The 22855-nt window shown below is 36.2% G+C and overlaps 2 protein-coding genes across 7 annotated transcripts in view; both read left to right on the top strand.

The window, feature by feature from the left end:
- The window catches only part of LOC131167315 (nuclear pore complex protein NUP93A), a 46120-nt gene extending 37980 nt beyond the window's left edge, over positions 1-8140 (top strand). The window contains exons 14-16 of one of the 2 annotated variants that reach the window (XR_009140093.1): positions 5486-5774; positions 7071-7558; positions 7652-8140. Coding sequence is in view for 1 of the 2 variants with exons in the window: in XM_058126074.1 (XP_057982057.1) it covers positions 5486-5774; positions 7071-7148 (367 nt within the window). In the remaining variant the exon portion in view is untranslated. Of the gene's footprint in view, positions 1-5485; positions 5775-7070 lie in introns of both variants that reach the window. The other variant, XM_058126074.1, reaches the window with a different exon arrangement.
- Positions 8141-9220: 1080 nt separating this feature from the next.
- LOC131167316 (uncharacterized) overlaps positions 9221-22855 on the top strand; it is a 61914-nt gene continuing 48279 nt past the window's right edge. For 3 of the 5 annotated variants that reach the window (XM_058126079.1, XM_058126078.1, XM_058126077.1), the window contains exons 1-3: positions 9221-9480; positions 12476-12658; positions 12747-12878. In XM_058126079.1, the coding sequence (XP_057982062.1) occupies positions 12537-12658; positions 12747-12878 (254 nt within the window). In that variant the 5' untranslated portion in view covers positions 9221-9480; positions 12476-12536. The remainder of the gene's footprint in view (positions 9481-12475; positions 12659-12746; positions 12879-22855) is intronic. The other 2 variants (XM_058126075.1, XM_058126080.1) reach the window with 1 other exon arrangement.

The raw sequence follows: 22855 nt of genomic DNA on the forward strand, positions 1-22855 counted from the left end.
ATTGTTTCATGCATCTTCCAAAATAATCAACCACAAAGGGAAATTAATTTACAAGAGAGAGAATTGAACCTGGTTCGGCAGTCAGATGTCGGCTGTCAGCACTTTGGCATGTCGTCTTCAAGGCTATGGTTTCACAAGGAGAAAGAATAGGGGACTGCTAGGCGCTGGCAATTTTGAGGCAGCGAGGGCTGCGGTTGCGAGGCTGTGAAGGCGTGAGCTGTGAAGCAGTGAACAGACTACAGACATAACTGAAGGCATGAAGCAGCGATGGGCGGCGACGGCAACTGCATCTCTGCGAGGTTGAAAATGAAATCCTAAATGCCTAAACCTGCTAAACGAAATTGATGAACTTCATAGAGCAGCTGAGCAGTAGAGGCGTAGTCGACAGTCGAGTAGAGAGAGCACAGTGAGCAGTCGGTACTCAGCAGTCGCGTAGAGAGAGCACAATGAGCAGTGAGCACTGAATGAATTTTGAACCTGAAATTGTGAATTGAATTTGAAAGTGGGCTGGGGCACTAGGCTCGGGGGCATGGCTGCGTGTGTGTGGGCTGACTTGCTGCTTGGGTCCAGCTGGGTGGGTTGGGGGGCCATTGGGCTTTATGGGTTACTCGGTTTTAAGTTTTAAGTTTTAAGTTTTGTTCTTTTTTACCATATTGGACCTTTTTAAAGCAGGTTGGCGGATATCCGCCGGATAAACCCGACCTGACTTGTTTAGGGGGCGGGTATAAAATTTTAAACCATATTCGACTCATTTAACAAGCGGTTTGATTATAATTCGGTTAAAGCGGGTCGGATTTGGTTCGGATTAACGGATTTGTATCCATTTTGCCAAGTCTACATCAAAGTGATGTTTTTTCACACTAAGTTACTTGGAGCAAAGCCTCCCTCCCTTTTAGATCTATGCAGTCTCCTAACCTACAAGATGGTCTCTACTACCCTCACCACCACTTGATCACAAGAAATCTCTCATCAACTTCTCAAGCCTCCATGCCACTCACAAGAATTCTAAAGAGAGAAAGATAATGCGATGGAGGACGAGCAAGCATGGATAAGAGTAATATGACCCCCTAAAGTGAAGCATGCTCCTTTCCACCCATTGAATCTCCTTGTCACCCTCTCAAAAATTGGGTCTGTGAAAGGGTCAGCATTGAGTTACCCCCTGAGGGGACATCCAAATAGGTAATAGGCCAAGTCAAAAATGAAACAACCTGCTAGCCTAACAAAAGGATCCACATTAATACCTAGACCCACCATACCACTGTTAGAAGAGTTAATTTTCAACCCGGACGCTTTCTTAAACACTTATAAAATGGTCATTGAATTAGAGAAGCAACCCAAATTCTCTAAAAGGAAAAGGGTAGTATCTTCTATGAGCTAAAGATGCGATATGGTAGAATCCTGATACCCTACCTTAAGCCCTCTACCAAACCTCTATGAACTCATTTGTCAATCATCTTACTCAAAGCAACCAGCAACAATAGTAAAAAGAAAGGGAAAAAGAGGATTTCCCTTAGACCCCTATGCCCACAAAACCAAGACTTAGCCTCGCCGTTCATTAACACTAAAAACACCATAGAAGATAAGCACCTGTGAATCCATTTCCCCCACCTCAAACCACAACCTTTTCTATCCATAACCAAGAAACTCAAGCTCACCCTATCATAGGCTTTCTCAAAGTCCATTTTGAACATTAGACCTCTCTTTTTCCTTCAAAATCATTTTCAATCGCCTCATTGCCATCAAGGTTGCATCTAGAGTCTTATCGACTATTCAAGTGCTTTGACTGAGAGAGAGAGTATACTCTAGATTTGCTCAATCTCTTGGATAGTACCTTAATAAAAAATCTTATAGAAACTAGTTACCAACCTAATTGGCCTAAAAGTCCTTGACTTTAAAATCTCTTTTAGGCATGTGGGTAGTAAAAGTAGAATTGATACTCCTTCCTACCTCTCCATTGTCAAAAAACTCAAGAAGACCTTCGCAAAGTTCTCCCTCCAATAACTCCCAACAATCCTGAAAAAATGCCTTGGTAGAACCATCCAGCCCAAGAGCCTTCCCTCTATCCATCTCAAAAACTGAACTCTTAATCTCCTCTTCCTCAAAAATCTCTCTGACCAAGCTGCTTTTCCTGTTGAAATAGGACACTCTTCCAGCCGCTCAAAAACTGAATTCTTAGTCTCCTCTTCCTCCGCTGGAATGAGGTTTCTATGAAATTTAGTAATCAAACCTTCTATACGGGGATCCCTAGTAATCTCTCCCTTATCATCCTGTAGCTCTTTAATAAAATTCCTTCTTCTCCTATCACTCACCACCCTTTGGAAGAGTCTAGAGTACAATCCCCATCCTTGAACAATTCATTCTAGATTTCTTCCTCCTACTCATCTCTTCTCTTAAGAAAACTTGTCCAAAGTTGTTGGATAATTGAACCCATCTACTAGATATGTCCTCAGAAAGAGGTCCCTCCTAATCTAATCTGTCAATCACACCCAATACCTGAAGACATCACCAAAAACTTCCCTGTTCCAGATTTTCAAATCATCTTCCAAATACCTTATTCTTCTCATAAAATAAAAACTCTTCTTACCTTTTACAATGCACTCCCTCCTCCAATTCCTAACCAAACTCCGAGAATCAAGATGTGTCAGCCACATGTTTTCAAGTCTAAATGGAGTAGGGCTCCATTAAACAGGTTTATACTCAAGAACCAAAAGGCAATGGTCAGAAAACTTTAGGGTGCACTTCTTGAGTTAAGGTAGGAAGTGCATCCTACCAATCAAGAGTCCTGCTATGACACGGGCCTGTGACATTCAGCATTTCTACCCAATCAATGGTAAACAGAAATCTATCAATCCTAGTAGCTACTGACCAAATGCCATCAGCGAACCAAGTAAATTGAGCATTGGAAAGGGGGATATCCCTCAAATCACCCTCATACTTGAGGTGATTCTAGAGCCTTCCAATTTCTCATTAATGGACTTGATGATATTGAATGCTTAGATGGATGAGTGGTATAACATTTAAAGATAAATTGAGGAATGAATATATTTGTGGTAAGTTAGGTGTAGCTCCTATAGAAGATAAGATAAGGGAGGGACGACTCAGATGGTATGGACATTTGCAACGTAGGCCTTATAGTGCACCTGTGAGGAAGAGTGACTTAGTTACTGTTGGGGGCAGTAGAAGAGGTAGGGGTAGACCTAAAATAACTTGGGAGGAGATAGTGAATAAGAAATTTAATATCCTTGAATCTATCAAAAGAAATAGTCCATGATCGCATAAATTGGCGGAAAAAGATTCATATAGCCGACCCCACTTAGTGGGACTAAGGTTTGGTTTTGTTGTTGTTATTGTTGGACTTGATGACATTGAAATCTCCCCCCAAAATCCTTTTTTTTTTTTTTGGGGGGGGGGGGGGGGGGGGACACATGCCATAAATAGTAGCTAATTCATCTCACTTTATACCCCTCAACCGATGGGTGTTAAGTCGACAGACTGAGGTAAACCACCCCTGCCCCTTTCCTATGACATCTAAATGAACAGACATAGAAAAGGAACCAATTAAAACAAATTTGGTAGCGAACCTTGTACCCAAATGATCACAATACCCACTAAGGAACCAATAAATGCTAATTTGACCCAATCTATGAACCTGGAATCCTAAATGCTCCTAACAAGAGAACCATCCACCACCTCCAATTTTGACTTTTGAGGCATAGCAACATCTGGGGCAACCTTATTATAATTTCCTTAATCTTACAATGCTTACCAGAGAAACCCAAACCCCAAATATTTCAGCTAGACATCTTCATTCTGCGACCTTACTGCCCCTAACCCTTCTTTCCCTTCTCCCCTCCATAGTATATTGGAAGCTAAATTTTGCAATTCTTTCTCCATTTTTTTTTAATTTATATTTTCCTACTCATAGGTTCTAGGAGAAACATAAACCTTAATAACCTGACCTAGAGGATTAACAGCAAAAGAACCCATGCCATCCAGAAGCTCCTGCGGTCTCCTTTGTCCTCACCCCCAACAAGTCTAGGGCCAAGGTCCTTCCCACAGAATCTAATTCTCTTTGGCAAGAAAGATAGTTCTTTTCATTGAAGTCGACCATAGGCATAGGCAGGATACTTTTGCCAGAATTAAATAACTCGTTATGAGAATTTGAAGTATAGTGCATTTTTACTTATAAAAAGAAAGATTTGTAGGAGAAATCCCGAGAACAATATAAACTCCAAGCATGTTTTGCTCCTGAACTGGAGACGAAAAGAATTAAGCACAATAGTTGAAGAAGCAGGCATATTAATTTCTCTCATTGAGCTCCCTCCAAAATGAAAATCACAAGAGTGAACCTCCTCTTGCGAAGTGAGGAAGAAAGCAATAGGAGACTCATGAAGAGAACATAACTGAGAAAATGAGGGAACCCAATAAACAAATGCACATCCCCAATCCAATGATCCTCCCAAAAGTGGATTCTTTTGCCATTGCATACAAACAGTAGGAAAGAAAGCAAGATAGATCTGTGACTCAAATTTCCAAGGATTCAAGGGAGTAATATTAACTCGTGCATTAGCATCCCATTCCTTTTGTGAAAATTACTATGAATTTCCTTGTGCTGTAGAAAGTTAGGTCCTTAAAAAAACTGTCATGACCACTTCCCTGCCAAAGAAAGTTATGATTGTTGTTGTCGTCGTTGAAATAATATTATTAGTTATATCAATACTTATTTATTTAACATTACTCCACTTTTAATTTTCAAAACTTATGACAAAAAGTACTTATTAAGTACTTTTATCTCTCAATACTCATCAGTGTTAACAAATGACATTGCCAAGGTTTACAAGTTATAATTTGGGAGTCAAAGAATGTGGATGCTTGTTTTTATCCAAATTTTAGTCCCCAGTATGTTGTGAGAATCATGAAAACACCCTTTAGAGGTCCCTACCGTATTTAGTATTATAATTACGCACAAGTATCTCAAGTTTGTTGCATAGGCTTTAATAGCTAGTGTTTTGTTCTTCAACATTGGTGAACTTTGGAAGTACCAAATCCTTTCTAGAATTTTTGAATAGTTACAAATTGCCTTCAATTTTCTCCACTCCTATGGTTGACTTGTTATTTATTTTATGTGTATGTATATTGTGGGATATGGCAGCTTACCTAGCCTCCTTGTGTTTGGGTTTGTTTGAGTCTTCTACTGTCTGACCTTACTGGAGATTGGGAGGCAGCGTTGTTGTAGTGGAGTTTTGGATTGTATTTTGTTTTTGCCTTGTTTGATATTATCCGTGCTGCTATTTTTTTTTTTAATTTATTTATTTTTAAATTTTCCTCATATTTTCTAGTTGGTTGAGGGGGACTCCTTGTCCTCCAATCATGTGCTCCATTTCTTAGGTTTAATAAAATTGTTTTCCTTTTCTATATATATATATATATATATATATATATATATATTGTAAGGGTTTCTTCCCATTCTTGAAATAATGTGCAGCTTTCAAGAGAGAGAAGTTTTGGAGCAACAAACTGTGTTAAGACAGCTTGAAGTAATCTTATCTGTTCTTAAATTGGCAAGAGTGGGTCACCATGTGGATGCCTTAAGGGAGATTGCCAAGCTTTCATTTCTGCCGCTAGATCCTCGAGCACCAGATATCACAACTGATGTGTTTCAAAGTTTATCTTCACATGTCCAATCTTGCGTGCCAGACCTTCTGAGAGCTGCTCTGTTTTGTCTGGACAATGTGACAGATACCGATGGATCACTTCGTGCCTTGAGGACGAAGGTATGTTGGCAGTCTTATGAGTAGGCACTTCTTGCTGTTTTCCGCTCTCTGATTTGATGCCACTGCCAAAATTGTTGCTTGTAGCCACTTTGGAATTGCTTCTTATTGGTATTTGCATGTGGTTAAAAATTTCAAATGCAACATATATATATATATTCAAATGTAACATATGTACATATGCTTGTATTGGCATTAAAATGAAATGGTTAATTTCTCGTTGGTCTTAATGTTATTTTTTTTCCATAAAAAAATTGACTGTTATGATGGCCCATTAATGTGCATAACTTTTATAAAATGCCATCGTGAATTCTGCAGGAACTAGTTTGCTTTATTATTTGGACTCAATTTATAACTAATTAAAAGAGAAAATGTCTACAAATAACTTAATTGCAACTTAGAATGTGATGCACACATTTTTTTTCCCGAATTCATTATTCTTTGTATCCAACAATTTTTCAAGAAGCCAAATTGATTCCATAATCGACAATGAGTTAATGAACATTCTTTTCTTTGCTAACTAATGAACTAATTATATTCTTGAAATATCTTTATATATCATTATATACATGAATATATTTGAATGCATGTAAATTTGCTCGCTTGTTGCTTGTGTTTTCTATATTATTATATGAATATATTTGAATGCTTGTAAATTCACATACTTGTTACTTGTGTGTGTATGGTTGTAGGTGTGGTATACCTGAATTTTTTTTTGTTAACACAGCTAATAATCATGGACTTGGCTTTGTCGAGTGACTGCACTTTCTTTTTGGATCCTAGACTGTCATTTTGGAAAAAAAGAGTAAAAACTAGAAGCCATCTTTTATCTATGGTTTCTTCTGGAGCACAGTGAAAATCATTACATCTGAAAATATTTGATGAATATAGGGCTGCCAAATTTTTTTCGTGTTTTCCCTTTTACATAACTTAGAACTTTTTCTGGAATATGACACTTGTATTTTGGGAGTTGGGCCATTTGTAATGTCAGGTTTGTAAGAAAAAGGATACGTGTTTATCGGCATAATGAATCAAACATTCTTTGCATAGCAGATGACTTGAATGGATTTGTGGGTCAAATAAAATGGAGAAGTTTCTGCATTGCACAATTTTCAATTTATCTTTGTTTGTCTTGTTCTCATTAAGAAGTGTAATTTTTGAAAAAAAAAAAAACTTTATCTTAACTTGCTCAATTGTTTTATTAGATGGGCTCCTTAGCTATTTGAATTTTCATCTGCTTCTCACTTTATGCCTTTTTTTTTTGGCTTTATGATGGATGGGGTCCTTTCGGTTGTGCAGATTGCGAATTTTCTTGCCAACAATTTAAATCGGAACTGGCCTCGTGATTTATATGAAAAGGTTGCCCAGAGTTTATGAGTCAAACAAACTATGATGGTTTGAGATGCTCCTCCCTCTCCTGCCAAACAATTGACATGCTGTGATCTGAGTCGAGGTGATGATATGTTGTGAAGAACTTTTGTACAAAATAGTTCAGTTGGGTTATGTCCATTAGTCTTTTTGCAATTGAGGTGTTAGCAGAAGAGCAGCAGTTTTGTTTAGATTTACTTACCCTTGTCGGTTTAAAGGGGGCAAGAAAAACTACAGCTTACTGTATGTTCTACCTCATTATCAGCAGTTGTTAGTACGGAATTTTCTCTCTGGGGTTGATGTGAAGCCTAAATTCTCATCTGCAGTTTTTTCTTTTCGGTTAATGACTTGTGGAGAGAGGGAACTGGCATCTGCTAAATGATGCGGTGCCATTCATCATGCCCCGTGTTTAATTGAAGGTAGCTGACTTATTCATGCTCTCATTTGTCATGTTATTACTGTTTTCTCCTAGTTTTCTAAAATTCACACCTTTTGTTGCTCAATATTTGGAGAGGGATGAGAGTGTTGGCTTCTAGCTACCATAATATTTCACGATCATGAAGTCGAAGTGTTGTTTCTGAAAGTAAATCAAAACTGTGAGCATAAGCTTTTCGGACAAGGTTGTGACGCATGCAGTGGGAAGGAAAGTTCATTTTCCTGTTAATGAAATGATTGTTGCGAAGCAAAGATATCTTTGCATGGATTTCTTCTCTCAGTAGAATTGGATCCCCCATTGTTTTGTCGTAGAAGTTCTGTAATGTTGGCCAGGGCCTGCAGGACGAACTTACCCCAGCTATGAAAATGCATAGTTTAGGTTTGGTGTGCAGCCTACAGCAATTAACTGTGCAATCATTTTTGTAGCCATTTTCTCGGGAGAAAAAAATTACCCTGATGTGGATTCAATCGGAGTATGAACTAATTGGATTTGGTGTAAATATTCCTGATACATATATATGTGTTTCTTAATAGTATCTTAATGCGAGCATTAAAGCAGCATAAAACAACTGAGTAATCTATTGCTTCATCTTCTTGGTTGTCATTAATTTCATGGAGAAGCATTATTAAAATGCTTGTGACTTATTTTCTTCCATACACAACTTGACTTAGTAAAAGAAAATGTTATATTATTTTAATATTTAAAATTGAATTTGTTAATTAACTCAGTTTATATCAAATTATAATTAAAATCAAAATAAAATGATCTTATAAATTTAATATACAATTCGTGGAATTTTTAAGAATTTGAAAAATAAGTCATTAAAAAATTATTTTACCACTTTTCATTTGTCATGTATAAGAAGATTATTCTTAGAGCACTAAAAGTAATTTTAAAAATCTAATAATTAAATAAATTGTTACAATTAAAATTACTTTTTTAAATATGTTCTAATTTATATTCTTTGCATTTTTATTTTTTTAATAAAAAAAATTTAAAATTTAATTTGGCTCAATGATGGAAAATGAACACGAGTTTAATTGAGTTATTAATTTTTTTTTAATTTTGAAAAATATTAATCAAAGGTTGCTAATTCTTTTTTTGTGGATCTCAATTTTCGTTTCTAGTTTTTATTATTTTTTCATAATTTTTAACAACAATATCAAGTAATCCTTAATTTTCCCTCGTTCTTTTCTCATCCCTCATTTATTTCCTTATATTTCTTATGATTTATCTCTCATTTATTTTCATTCTTTGATAGTAACTCAAGGTGAATTGAAGTGAATTTAGCAGGTAAGTTGCCTCAATTTTTTTTCCCCGATGTTTAATTATTCTAACAAAAATTAAAAATTAAAAATTAGAAAATTTCTTTTATTATGACAATTTGCTATCATGTTACTTTAATCATCCACTTTTACGAGCTAAATAATTCTTTACATACTAAAAAAATTCATGAGAATTTAAAATGTAATTAAAATAAAAATACTCGTAAATTCATAGAATTTCTATTTTTTTGCAAAAATAATAAAATCCATTCAAAAAATATTTTTATCTAAGTTGTCATATAGACCATTCTTAGAGTACTAAATTTAAACTTGTCAAAATTAAGTGAATAATTATAATTAATTTCTAAGCTTACTGGAATATCTTTAAAGTTGTTTTTTGAAATTCTCCTCTGTTCTTTGGTTTGGGACCACTGGACCAGTGCAGCGCGGGGACGGCCCGCTTTCTCCTGGTTCCTCGTCCTCCTCGTAGCCGCGCGGCCGTGCCTCACCTGCGTTTCCCGCGACAGCTCGGCCCTACAACGTCGGCGTGCAGCTCCCCCAGCGTCGTCGTCGTGCTAATTTTTTCTCTGTCTCTCTGGGTTCGTTAGTGAGCACGGCTTCCGCAGGTTCCTCTGATCACGTGAGTGAAAAATGTGTTTAATTTCTTTGATTGATTGATTGATTTTTTCAATTGAGGATGGATAATTTTGACCCATTATGTGAAATTTTGCGTGAAGAACTAATTTTGGAAGTTTTGAGGAGTGGGTTGATGCATCCAATATGGATGATTTTATTTCAATTTTTCGTGGAGACTGACTGAACTTGTTCAGCTCAATAGAGATGAACCGGTTGGTCTGAAACATTTTTAAGCCTCTTTTCTTTGTACGAGAGGGTTTCTTCTTTAAGCCAGAGTGTGGCGCTACCACACTTGGTTTTCTTTTTCTTCTTTGGGCTTTCTCTGCTTGTTATTCTGACGAGGCTTGCTTTTCAAATTGTCTATAACATTAATAGGCATTGTTATCTTGATATTGTTTCTGTTTATTCTTATTCTTGTTATTTTTTTTTTTTCAAAATTTCTTATGTGTTTTTTCCAGCTTTTTTGTTGTAGGAGGATATCCTCAATTGTGGTCCATCTTCCCAACCTTTCCAACCTTTTTTTCTCCAATTGGATGAACCCGTTCTGATTCATCTTCAATTTTTTTTTTTAAGTGTGAAACAATAAGTTACTATGAGGTCGATGCTACTGTATCCATTTTGATCCATCTTCAATTTGTGCGTGTGTGAAGCAATAAGTTAATACAACGATTATTACACACACACACACACACACACACACACACACACACACACTCTATTTGAGTGAAAATTGCACATTCATCCACATTCGATCTTTCTATTTTCATTAAAAATGAAAATTTTAGAGAAACCATATCTAGGATAATAATTTTTAAAAACAAAAGTTGCCACTTGAGATTGGATTGAATTCTTCTCGTCCACATCCTATTGGTTTAAGTTGCGATTAAATATGGATTGTTTTAAGCGGGTTGGATAATAGATTCTGACCATTTAATGTTCCCTAGGAGGGAATATTTGACAGTATCTGCCGAAGCATAGTAGCCCTCCAAAGGTGTGGACGAAACAGAAACTCTTACCCTGGATAAGATGAGGTGGCAAGTGCTTGATGCACTTGGGAATGGCATGTTTCAGAAGCTCATGGGTTGCTCCAGTTGTCTATGTCTTGGTTATGATCACATTGTTCCATACTCAAAGGCAATATTTTAAAAGGCTTGAGGCTGGCCTCAACTTGAGGCATGCTCAAAATGCCTTAAGGCATAGTCTAAAATACCAATCCCCAAAAGACCAACACATCATATGTTGAGACTCATGCATTTGTAAAAAAAGCATACTTTTGCGCATTGTTTAGTTGAGGCTTGTGCATTTTGGGTGTGTGAATCTCATGTTAGAATTTGCTAGAAAAATATAGCTGTGTACAAGGACTTAAAATTCAATTTTGATGGAAATTTCGATGGTCTCCATTTACAGAAATTTTGACGAAATTTTGATTTTGATATAAAGAAATGAATGAAATTTATAGTAAATGATGGAGGTTTATAATGGAACTTTGGGAAAAAAATAGATGATTATGCATAAGTTGGAATTAAAATAAATTAGCAAATGCATACATGACAAGTTGTTAGTATGTAGAGTATATGAATTGCATATTGCGAAGCAAGCAAGATTAAAGAACATTATATAGTTAAATAGTGGGGTAAATGTCGTAGTTGGGAATTGGGAGGGACAAAATAGTAAAACAAGGGTGAGAGGGCATAATAATAATAATAATAATAATAATAATAATAATAAGGGGATATACTTAGATTAGGGCTTCAAAACAAGGGTGAAGTGATGAGGTATGCTTAGTTTAGGGCTTCAAAATTCATTTTTCTTTTCCAATTTTTTCCATCAAAATTTGAACTACAATGAATTATCATGGCATGATTTACTTCGAATTCGAGTTAGTACTCCTAGAATGGCTAACTAGTAGTTTACGAGTTATAATTCATTTAAAAAATTTTATTTATAATTTTTAAAATTTTTAAAAAATACATGTCATTTATTTCCATATTTTTATCTAAAAAATAAAATTCTCTAAAGGGCTACACCTACACCTCAATGCCTCAAGGCTTATGCCTTGCCTCATAAGGGTTAAAAGGCCTTGCTTCATGCCTTCATCTTTCAAAACATTGCTCCAAGGTTTTGTGGTTAGATTTTTTTTTCCCCTTGCTTTTAGTAGTTGAAAGTAGTGCACTTTTTCTTGTGCAGGTTTACATTTAGGAGTTGTAATTGTTTATTTTTGTAAATTTATGAAATGGAAACTTTTTTGTTGCATAGATGAGCGTGGGGAGAAAAAAAATTGCCAAGCTCCATTCTCTACTAGTGGTTTTCATTTGGATGTTTCGAGTTTGATTTTAAACTGCAACATGATCACTCCAGACTGTCTGGTATATTTCATTCTTTGGAAAATTGGGAATATGGTGCTTTCTTAGAGGCCAGTGCCTTTCGCATTCAAAATATGGTTTTGAAAGATTACAAGTCAGAAATCAGGTTGCACATTCTGTTTGCACACCAAATTTTGAAAATAAACCGATTGCACAAACGGCTGTATATTGCATATATAGAGACAACAGCATTGATAAACCACTTGGGAAGGACACCTTAATCTCCTCCTTTGGCACTTTTGATTTGTTATGAATGAATTTTTGTCATCTAAGACATCTTGATTCTCAAGTTCCCTAATCTTTACTTCAAAGACAATCTATTTCTTTTTCTGCATATCCCCAAATATATTGGTTCTCTGTATTTAAGGAAAACTGAAAATGGTTTAATGAGAATTTTGAGCTCTAGTTTGGCTCAAATTGGTCATTCTATGTGAAACTGAAGCTGCTGAATTGATCCATTCTCATACTATTTTTAAGTGATTTTTTGGTCCTAAGATAATTTTCATATTATTATTGTTATTTTTGTTGTTGTTATTAGTACTATTATTATTTTTATCATTTGTTTGGTTTTCTGCAGGGAATTACAAAGTAATACACATTCTAGTTGTGTTTTTTATTCTGTTGCTAATTTTTCAGGCAATGTGGGTTTAAATCCCCATTAGATTCTCAGAAAATTTTTAAAGAAATAATTCATGTTATGGAGGTTGAAGATTGGGCAAGCTCTTTTGAAGGAACAAGTGATTCTGAGGTCTATTTGCCTGACCTGAATGATGAAGAGCATTACTATACATCTGGTCACATACCAAAATTGCAATTTAGGTAAAGGTTTTCATAGAAAATTTGCTCTGTATGGTTTTTAGAAGAGCGTAATCTTATAACTGGTGTTTCTCTGTATTGTTTTACTCAGGAAAGATATTTCTAAGGCATGTTGGAAGGAGGAAATGGGAATGGCCGAAATTGTAGAAAAGAGGGGTCGACTGTGGACGACAACTGGAATAATTCGTAACAGCAAGGTCTACTGTTTGATTGAGGAGACTTTGTAAGTGACTTTACTATTTTGTTCTATTTTTTCGCTCACTTATCGTTAGTTACTTGCAGGTTATTTAACACTTTGCCTTAATAAGGGCCTGTTGTGTTTTTTCCTTGTATGTGTGCATGTGGTGTGTTTTTGGTCTTCATATGTGATAGTAAATTCATAGTTTTCATATTCTCAATGAGTAACTGGTCGGTGATTCAATGGCTTTATTCATATAGCTTGGAAACTAATACAGCTGTAGATGAGCAAATCCTAACCCTACATTTGGGAATTGGGAGCATGGAATTCGGACCTTGGTTTGGATTTGGACAAAGCATAGTATAAAATTGTATTGAGTTTTTTCCAAATACATACAAGTCCAAATCCAAGCCCTGAAATCCATGCTCCAAAAAACTACCTAAGAGATTTGAATAAAATCCCACAAACTCAGAGTGGCTGCACAAATTCTTTGCCACTACACTCTGTCAAGGGTCAGATTTTTTTTTTTTTGTTTTTGAAGAACATGCCTTTTTGAATTATTCAGCCCATATTTCCTTTTGGCGTTTCTCTCTTGTTTTGACACTCTTTGACTTGAATCAATTGTCCCCCCATGATATGCTTGTTTGTCTTTGTTGTAAATGCCATCAAATCTTGTAGCTATTTCCCACTCTTTTTCTTTATCAAGTCTGCTTTGAATTTTTCATATTAGAAGAATAGGACAGGGAGGAATTTTTGGGTCTGCGCAGTTTTTTCAGTGCTGCAGGTGATATTGATTGAAAGGAATGCCAGAATTTTCAGAGATAAGAAGACTCACTTGTGCTTTACTTTCGGAGACTGTCTTTTTTTACGCCTCTTTTTGGGCACATTTTTTGCGATTTTTTGAGGGTTTATCACCATCTGATGTCCATAGAGATTGGAAGGCAGCTTTATTGTAATTGGGTTTCTTTGTTAGCCCTCTGTTTTATCGAGAGGATTTCTTACCCTCCATACTCTGTAATTATTCTTTTCATTAATAGATCCTTTTTTGTTATTAAAAAAAAGTCTAGGAGTTGACACTCACTATGCAAAATGTGCATGAAGAAGGGGGATAATATTGTATTATATATATTATATAAATAGAGCCACTGCAACTGAAGCAAGACTGAGAAAGACAATGTTCCTTCCCCAATCCCTGGCAACCAAACGATGGGAAAGAAAGGGAGAAAGTAGGGCAGGCCTCCTAAGAGCTTGGAAAATCCTGAGGTAAAGTCCAAGTGTGATGCTTAGCATCAGCAGCTGGAATGTAAGGGTCTTAAATGACCCTATCAAGCAGAAAGAGGTAAGGAGAATGATCAAGTCAGACAACATTGAGATGATAGGCCTATATGTAAGAAGAATAAAGGCAGATAGTTTTGCAGAAGTTACAAAAAACCTACAGGAGTGGATATTTATCCATGACTATAGGACTGGCCCAACGACTATATTTTAGGTGGGGCTCAACCCAAAAACAATTAAAGTCTCAGAAGTCCACAAAACCACATAAGCTTCATCTCTTAAGGTGCTAATGGAAGGAATAAGTTGCTGGACCACCTTCATCCATGCTTCAAACATGCTTCAAACATCCTTCAAGAAAGGCAACCCTTTGGAATATTATCATCCTCCAAATCTACTGGGGACAAACTATGTTTTGTCTTAGGGTTCTTCAATACCATCAGATACCTGAAAGCAGCAACCCAGTCCCAGCAGGCAACTTATTAGACATGGCTGGCTTCAGAGATTTTCTGTTCATGTCGGGGTTGATGACCTCCCCTGAATTGGCCCATTCTTCTTGGATCTGCAAAAAGGAGGTGGGATTCTTGGCCAGAAAATTGGATAGGGTTCTTAGCTCTCATTATTGCTTTATGATATTCCCTAAAGTGCTCTGGTTTTCTTGCCCCCTGGATTCTCTCATCACTCCCCTGATATTCTTAAAATTAGAATCAAAGGAGAAATTATTAGACACACGAGGTGTATACCCTGAATCTAATATGATTTCGCCATGTGTTTGTATTTTATTTAACTAAATAGGCAGTCTTTTGTACATATAGTGAAATCATATTAGATTTGGTGTACACACCCGGTGTACCTAGTATTTTCTTAGGAAAGGACTCATAATCAAAGCATCCTTCAAATTCCTCAACTGTTGAACCAAGCATGAAAAATTCCTCAATACAGTTGCAGAATCCTGGGCTATCACTATCAGTGGATCCCAAATGTTCAAGCTTTGCCAGAAGCTCAAGCTCCTTAAGATGGAATTAAAAAAGTTGAAAAATATTTTGCAAACATCAACTCCAAGATCTCTAAAGCCAGAGCAAACCTGTGACAAGCTTTAGTGGACCTGCTTGCTTATACCCCTGATGTTGCATCTGTAAAATCCTAGCTTGGGCACTTAATGACCCTCTTGAAAGCTGAAGAAGCAAAGCACCAGAATCAATTGGCCGAAACTTGGTGATCAAAACAGCATATTCTTTTTGATGTCTGTTGATGACAGTAGCTTCAAAGCCCAAATTCACTTATTGAAAACTTCGGAGGTATTCTCATTCTCTCTCACAAGGACATCACCAGAGAGCTCCTTTCTTTCTACGAAAATTGGGCTAGAAAAATAAGAAATTCAGGCTTGCAACCCTAAATTCCTAAGCAAGGGACTAAACCTCACCTTGAGTGCAAAAGCTCATTTAAGCAAAGCAACGGGCAATGAAGAAATTAGGACATCAGTTTCCTCATCTAATGAGAAAGCTCCTGACCCTCATGGATTTAATGCCAAATTCCACAAAGACCTGTTGGCATATTTTAGGAGATGATATTTACAACTGCACTAATTCCTTTCTTTAATGACACAGCTCCTGGAAAGCAAATGCAACACTATTGGCACTGGTCCTAGGCTGTGAAAAAATCACGTTGAACGGACTAAACCGACCTAACTGATTGAGTTTGGTCAGATCACTTTGGTTGGTCTAGTAAATGGTTCAGTTTCAAATTTCAGAATTTTTGGTGTATTGGTATTGGTTTTAGAACTTCTGAAACGAATGAACCTAAAAAACTGATTAATCTTTTCTTGTATGATCTCTTTTCCTTTCAAGCCAGGGCACGACTACACCACCGGTCCACACTTCGCACAGAGCTGTCTAGCATTTGATCCCCACTAGTCCATGATGGGAGATCAGGAGATGCTCTACCTTAGTCCAGAACTTTAGATCTAGCAAATCAATGACACTTTGAAAAAGAAAAAAAAAAAAAAAAAAAGAAGAAGCAAAGCTCATGGATGTGAGACAGGGAGATGCTAGTGATTCTGACCAGCAACACAGTCTGTCAATGTGCAGCCATTACCACTAGAAGGTGCCACAGATCGACAAAAAATATTGATGGAGGATGAAGGCTAGATGCCCATATCTGAACTGATTGAGAAGTGAAAACAATAAGGCTTGCAAGGAGGTGAAGGCTAGCTAAAGCTTTTCCACAGTGAGAGCAAATTCTGCACCTCTCAATTCAGAGAGAGAGAATGGGATCTGAGACTCTGAGAGTTGAAAGAAATTAGAAGGGGCTCTCTTAATTCATTCGTTTTTTTCCTCAGTATTTGAACTGACTATTTTGATCGGTTGGTTTGGTTGTATATATAAAGCTTGGTCGGTTGGGTTCATGTCTAGGCAGAACCCGAAAGTAATTCAGCATTGTAGATTGTTTAGCTGAACTGACCAAATGCACAACTCGAACTGGTCCCTAAGGTTAAAAACCCAGCCACAACAAAGGACTTCAGAGCCACTGCATGCTGTGACCTCATGTACAAATTCATCACCTAAATTTTGGCAAACAGGCTGCAAAAGTGTATCAAATCCTTCATATCCCTAATCAAACAACATTCATCCAAAGCAAAGCTATTTGTGATAACATTCTACTGGCCCAAGAACTTGCTCACAACCATCACCTGGACATCAACCAAGGCTTGCACTAAAAGTAGATCTGATGAATAACTTTGATTCTGTTCACTGGGATTTCATTTTTAGCTTCTTGAATGCATTTGGCACCCCACAAATTTCACTTGATGGATCAAAGAATTTATCTCAACTCCATCCTTCTCATCATTATAAATGGTTCCATCGAAGGCTACTTTCAAGGAAGAAAAGGGGTGAGACAAGGGACCCCATCTCTCCCCATCTCTTTGTCTAATGGAAGTTCTTTCCAGACTTCTGCAACATACAGCAACCCCTGGCAAGCTATCCTACCTCCCACACTGCAGTAAGCTTAATCTTGTAACATATGTTATGCTGATGATGTCCTAATTCTAGTCAGAGGTGACAACAACTCTGCGAAGAGCATCTTCCATATTCTGACCCTGTTTTATGAAATCTATGGACTCAAATGCCACAAAGAAAAATCAGAAATATTCAGCTCTGGAATTTAAGGAGCTGTCAAGGATCAGAAAAATGAAATACTTGGAATCCTAGAGGTAAAGCTTCTACTAGGTAGGAGAGTTCCTCTTGTTACCAAAAGAATCATCAAGTTGGACTGTGACCTCCTAATTAGAAAATTCTCTACAAGAATTTAGTACAACAATAACAACAACAACAACAAGCCTTGAGTCTCACTAGGTGGGGTCGGCTATGTCAATTCTTTTCCGCCAATTCACCCGATCAAGAGCGTTTTCCTCTATTAGATTAAGGGCTGTTAAATCTTTCCTCACTACCTCATTCCAAGTTATTTTACGCCTACCCCTACCCCTACCCCTTTTCATGTCAGAAACAATAACTATTTCACTCCTCCTCATAGGTGCTCTATTATGTCTTCATTTTAAATGCCCAAACCATCTAAGCTGCACCTCCCTTATCTTGTTTTCAACTGGTGCTATGCCTGAATTATTATGTATATGCTCATTTCTTACTTTATCTTTTAATCTTAAACCACTCATCCACCTTAACATTCACATCTCAGCAACTTTTATCTTTTGTATATGTTGTTTCTTAGTTGCCCAACATTCTGAACCATAAAACATAGCTGACCTTATAGCCGTCTTATAGAACTTTCCTTTTAATTTTAAGGGTACTCCACGATCACACAACACACATGAGGCATTCTTCCATTTTACTCGAACATGTTTTAATTCTATGTACTACATCTTTTTTAATTTTCCCTTTAGTTTGCATAATAGATCCAAGATATTTAAATCTATCAGTGCTATTAATATTTTGATTGTCAAGTTTAATCTTCTCTTTATTGCTACTCCTTACATTTCATATATTCTGTCTTATTCCTACTTGCCCTAAACCCTTTAGACTCTAATGTGGCTCTCTAAAGTTCTAGCTTAGATTCCACTCTACTCCTATTATCATCACTCAACACGGTATCATCTGCAAACAACATACACTAAGGAATCTCATTTTGGATATTTTTAGTTAGTTAATTAGTTACTAAAGTAAAAAGATAAGGACTCAAAGTAGAACCTCGATGTACACCTACTGTGATTGGAAAATCTCTAGATTCTCCTCCTACAGTCCTAATGCTAGTCACTACTCTATCATCCATATCCTTACTGACCTTAGTCTATCTGCAAACTCCCTTCTTTTCTAAGACTCACTAAAGAACTTCCCTATGTACTCTATCACAAGCTTTAGTAAGGTCAATAAAACTATATGCAAATCTCTCATCTTTTCCCTAAACTTTACATTAAACTTCTTAAAAGATAAATAGCTTTTGTTGTTGATCTCTCATGCATAAAACCAAATTGCTTTTCTGAAATCTTCTCTAATCTCATTCTATGTTCAATTACCCTTTCCCATAATTTCATCGTATGACTCATAATATTAATTCCACAATAGTTATTACAGTTTTGAATATTGGCTTTGTTTTTGTACAAAGGTACTAGTGTACTTTTTCTCCATTCCTTTGGAATTTTCTTGGTTTTTATAATAGGGTTGAATAGATTTGTTAACCAAACAATTCCTTTATCCCCAAAACATTTCAAAACTTCAATTGGTATTTTATTTGGTCCTATAGATTTCCCACTTTTCATCTTTCTTAATGCCATCTTAACTTCAAGGACTCTAATTTTGTGAATAAATCTCATATTTTTAGTCTTCTCCTCATTTGTTACTTTCAAGTTCAATCATTCATTTTGGTTTTCATTAAACAACTTATCAAAGTATCTCCGCCACCTCTTTTTTATGTCTTCTTCTCTAATTAAGACATTGTCATTCTCGTAATTTATACATTTTACATCACCTAAATCTTTACATTTTCTTTTTCTAGCTCTAGCAAATTTATAAATGTCTTTTCTCCTTCTTTTATCTCCAGTTTAGTATATAAAATATCATAAGCTCTATGTTTAGCTTCACCAATAGTATTTTTGCATTTTTTCTCGATTTTTATACTTTTCAAGATTTTCTATATTTCTATAATTTTGCCATATTTTATACCAATTTCTTCTTTTTTTAACGGCTTTTTGGACTTCGTCATCCCACCACCAACTTTCTTTACTACCTGAGTATCTTCCTTTGGATTCTCCTAAAACCTCTTTTGCCATCTTACAATAGAATTTGCCATTTTATTCCAAACAATATTTGCATCAACCTTATCCCTTAGTATCCTATCACACTCTTTGTTCATTTTATCTTTGAATTTTATTATATTATCTCCCTTCAAGGCACCATCTAGTTCTTTTACATTGATTTATGCCACTTCTTCTCTTCCAATTTTTAATATGTATATCTAATACTTAGACTTTATGCTGAGTAGCCAAATTTTCACCTGGTATTACTTTACAATCTTTACAAGATGGATGATCCCTAGGGGTGTAAGTTAGTCAAACTTACTCGCAAGCTACTCGAACTTGACTCGTCTCCTAACTCGTCTCAAGTCGATTCTACTCAAGTTCGAATTCAATAATAGTACTCGAGTCGAGTTTCGAGCCTATCGAGCATTTTAATTTTATTATTTTATATTATATATATCATATAATATATATTTTATAATTATTTTTAATAAATATCCATGAGCTATTTGGATCATCAGGCCTTCTGTGAGGGGGAAATGGTTTGCAAGACGGTTTGGTTTCCTTCTGGTGTGATATATGACAATCACAATGAGGATCACACATCAAAGGATCAACATCCCAGATAAAGTGCCCTTCAATTTTGTCAGTGTAGATGGGAGATCCATTTGCTTCAACACTGTTTAAGGGAATATCTTCTTAATATTAGTTTATAATCAAGTCGAGCTTCATCAAGTCGAGCTCGAGTTTTACGAACTTGTAGTTGATTTGAGTTCAAGTTTAACAATTATGAAATCAATCGAGTTCAAGTCGAGTTTCAAGCTCAACATTTTTTAGTCGAGTCGTGTTTGAGTATTTTACTGTGTCGACTCAAATACACGCCTAACGATCCCTTTTCTTAGTTGAGAAGAAATCTATTTGGCTTTTATTGTACCCTCTCTTGAAGGTTATTAAGTGCTATTCTCTTTTTATAAGACAAGTATTCAATATAATCAAATCGTAAGACATGACAAAATCTAAGATTATATTACTAGCCTCATTTTTATCTCCATATCCTTTCCAATGTAACAATTCAAATAAGCTCTTATGAATGTCTTTTCAGACATTGGTATCTTTTGTACAATACTATCCATATGTGTCCAAAATTGTTTCTTAAAATTTTTTGCTAAGCCTATTTAGGGAACATACACACTAATGATGTTCACTATCTCTGCAAGAATTTAGCGGATTCACAAATTTGTGTCCTGTGCAGGAAGGCTTCAATTAAGCAAATCCATCCTCCAAAGCATTCAAGGAATTTGGACAGCAACACTTTTCCTTCCAAAATTTGTGTTACAGGAAATTAAAAAAAGTTTTAAAGTTTTCCTATGGAAAGGAAACTATGGAATGCAAATAGCTGCAAAGTAAAGTGGATAGATATTTGCAAACCTCATGAAGAAAGTAGGCTTGTGTTAATTTCTGACAGAATGGAGTGATGCAGCTGCCATCAAACTAGTATGTATGTGCCTCAAAAGAGTTCCTATGGGCAATATGGATCCTCACATACAAATTGAAGGAATGGAATATCTGGGCTACTAAATTCTCAGCTGAAAGTACTTGGACATGGGAAAAAATCCTCAAAGTAAGGCAAGTGGCCTGCCTCTCATCAAATGCTGGCTTGGTATGGAAAAGTCTCATCACTTTTCTTTGGAAATTGGCATCCCCACAGCCCTTTAATTAAAAGTTCTGGTCTGCACATGCCCATTGAAATTTGTTTTTCTCTCCATGCTAAAGTGGCAGACATGACCAAAGAAAATACCTGGATCAGTGATGGAGGCCATCAACCAACGTTCTTCAAGTCCAAAAGTCTCAATTTCACTCCTAATGCTGCAAAAGCCTGATTCAGTTTTTTGGGACCCCTCCCTCTTTTGTTTCTCCTTTTCCACGGCATGGAACTTGATAGGAGAGATTTCTTTGTGAATCGGGCAAGAAATGTATGGTATAAAATTAATATCATCAAGCACTCCTTCATAGCCTGCTTAGCTGCAAAAGACGGGCTAACTACACTTGAAAAACTTTCGTGGGTAAAGATACCCAATGCAGCTTGTAAACTCCATAATTCTACTCCAGAAACTAGGGACCATCTTTTCTTCAATAGCTCAACCATCAATCAAATCTACATAGGAGTACTAGTCCTGATGGGATCAAACAGACAGGATACTAGCTGGAATCAGACCACCAGAAGGCTTAATATACTTGGGTGCTCCCAGACTGACAATGAGCACAAGCTAGCCTGGAATGCCAATATTTTTCACAACTGGGAAGCTAGAAATTATCTGATATATGATAATGCTACACTGCATATTGCATCCATTGTACATATAGACACCATGTTTTGCCAGGGGAAAGTAAAAAAAATATGGGAGAAAGGTTTCTTTTTTGGTTTTCCATTGTGCTTTGTGGGCACAAAATTGTTGTTGTTGTTGTTTTTTTTTTAGGTGATAGCTAATTTTATGCAAATTAGTTTTTGGCCCTAGAATTCACAATTTTTCATACATTTGGGGCCAATTATTAATCGGTTAGCTATGGCTAATTTTGGTTTGAAAAAACATGGTTGCTTCTAGCATCATCTAATCAGTCGGTTTTCAAGATTTTGAAAATTGATTTCAAGACAGGGATCAATTGATTTTTAAAAATCTCAATTAATCTTTGAGCTCAAGATCATTTCAAAAAATTGAAATTCAAAATTTGGGCCCTCAATTTTTGAATTGATAAATTTAGTTCAAATTTCATTGATTTCAAACTACCTAATTTCAAAAAATTTGAAAAAGTTTTTTTCTTTTGAGTCCAGATTTGATTATTTAATGGATCATTGAATTTATGGGCTAAAACCATTTTAAATTTGCAATTTTAATTGGTCCTATTCAATTTTTCAATGTGATTAAAAAATGGTTCTTGAATGTAGACCCAAAGCCACATCCAAGTCCAAATCCAAATCCAAACCAGTACTTGAACCTAAATACAAACCCTGGCCTATGCCCAAGTCATCACATGCTTATATCCCAAAAAAAATGAAACGATGGAAATAAATATTTTAAAAAAAAAAAAAATAAAAAAAAAATGCATTCTATGCAATTTGCAAGAGGGTTCTGTAGTACTCCTCGCCCTCTCGCTGTTCAATCCTTCCCTAGTAGAGTAGCCAAATTGTCGCAAAGTGGGGATTGTGGGAGGGGGTCTAATTGGCTTGACTTGGGGATGGCAAGGCTTTCTGATTTTATCTTTTGGTTGGTTTAGTTGAGTTGCTGAGCTGTCTCAATGTGCGAACCACAAGAGGAGGTTTGAGCACCTCAACTTGGGATGGAAAAGGTTTATGATTTTATCTTTTGGTTGGTTCAATGGAGCCACCACTAACCTATTATAATTACTACCAATTTCTTGGTCTCTAGGCTAAACCTATGGGCCAAGGAATCAATAGTCACTGTCTTTGTTGCCAGAGTTGGGTTTGGGAGTGTGGATATGCAAG

Source organism: Malania oleifera, chromosome 11 (assembly GCF_029873635.1).
Source record: "Malania oleifera isolate guangnan ecotype guangnan chromosome 11, ASM2987363v1, whole genome shotgun sequence".
NCBI classification, from domain to species: Eukaryota; Viridiplantae; Streptophyta; class Magnoliopsida; order Santalales; family Ximeniaceae; genus Malania; species Malania oleifera.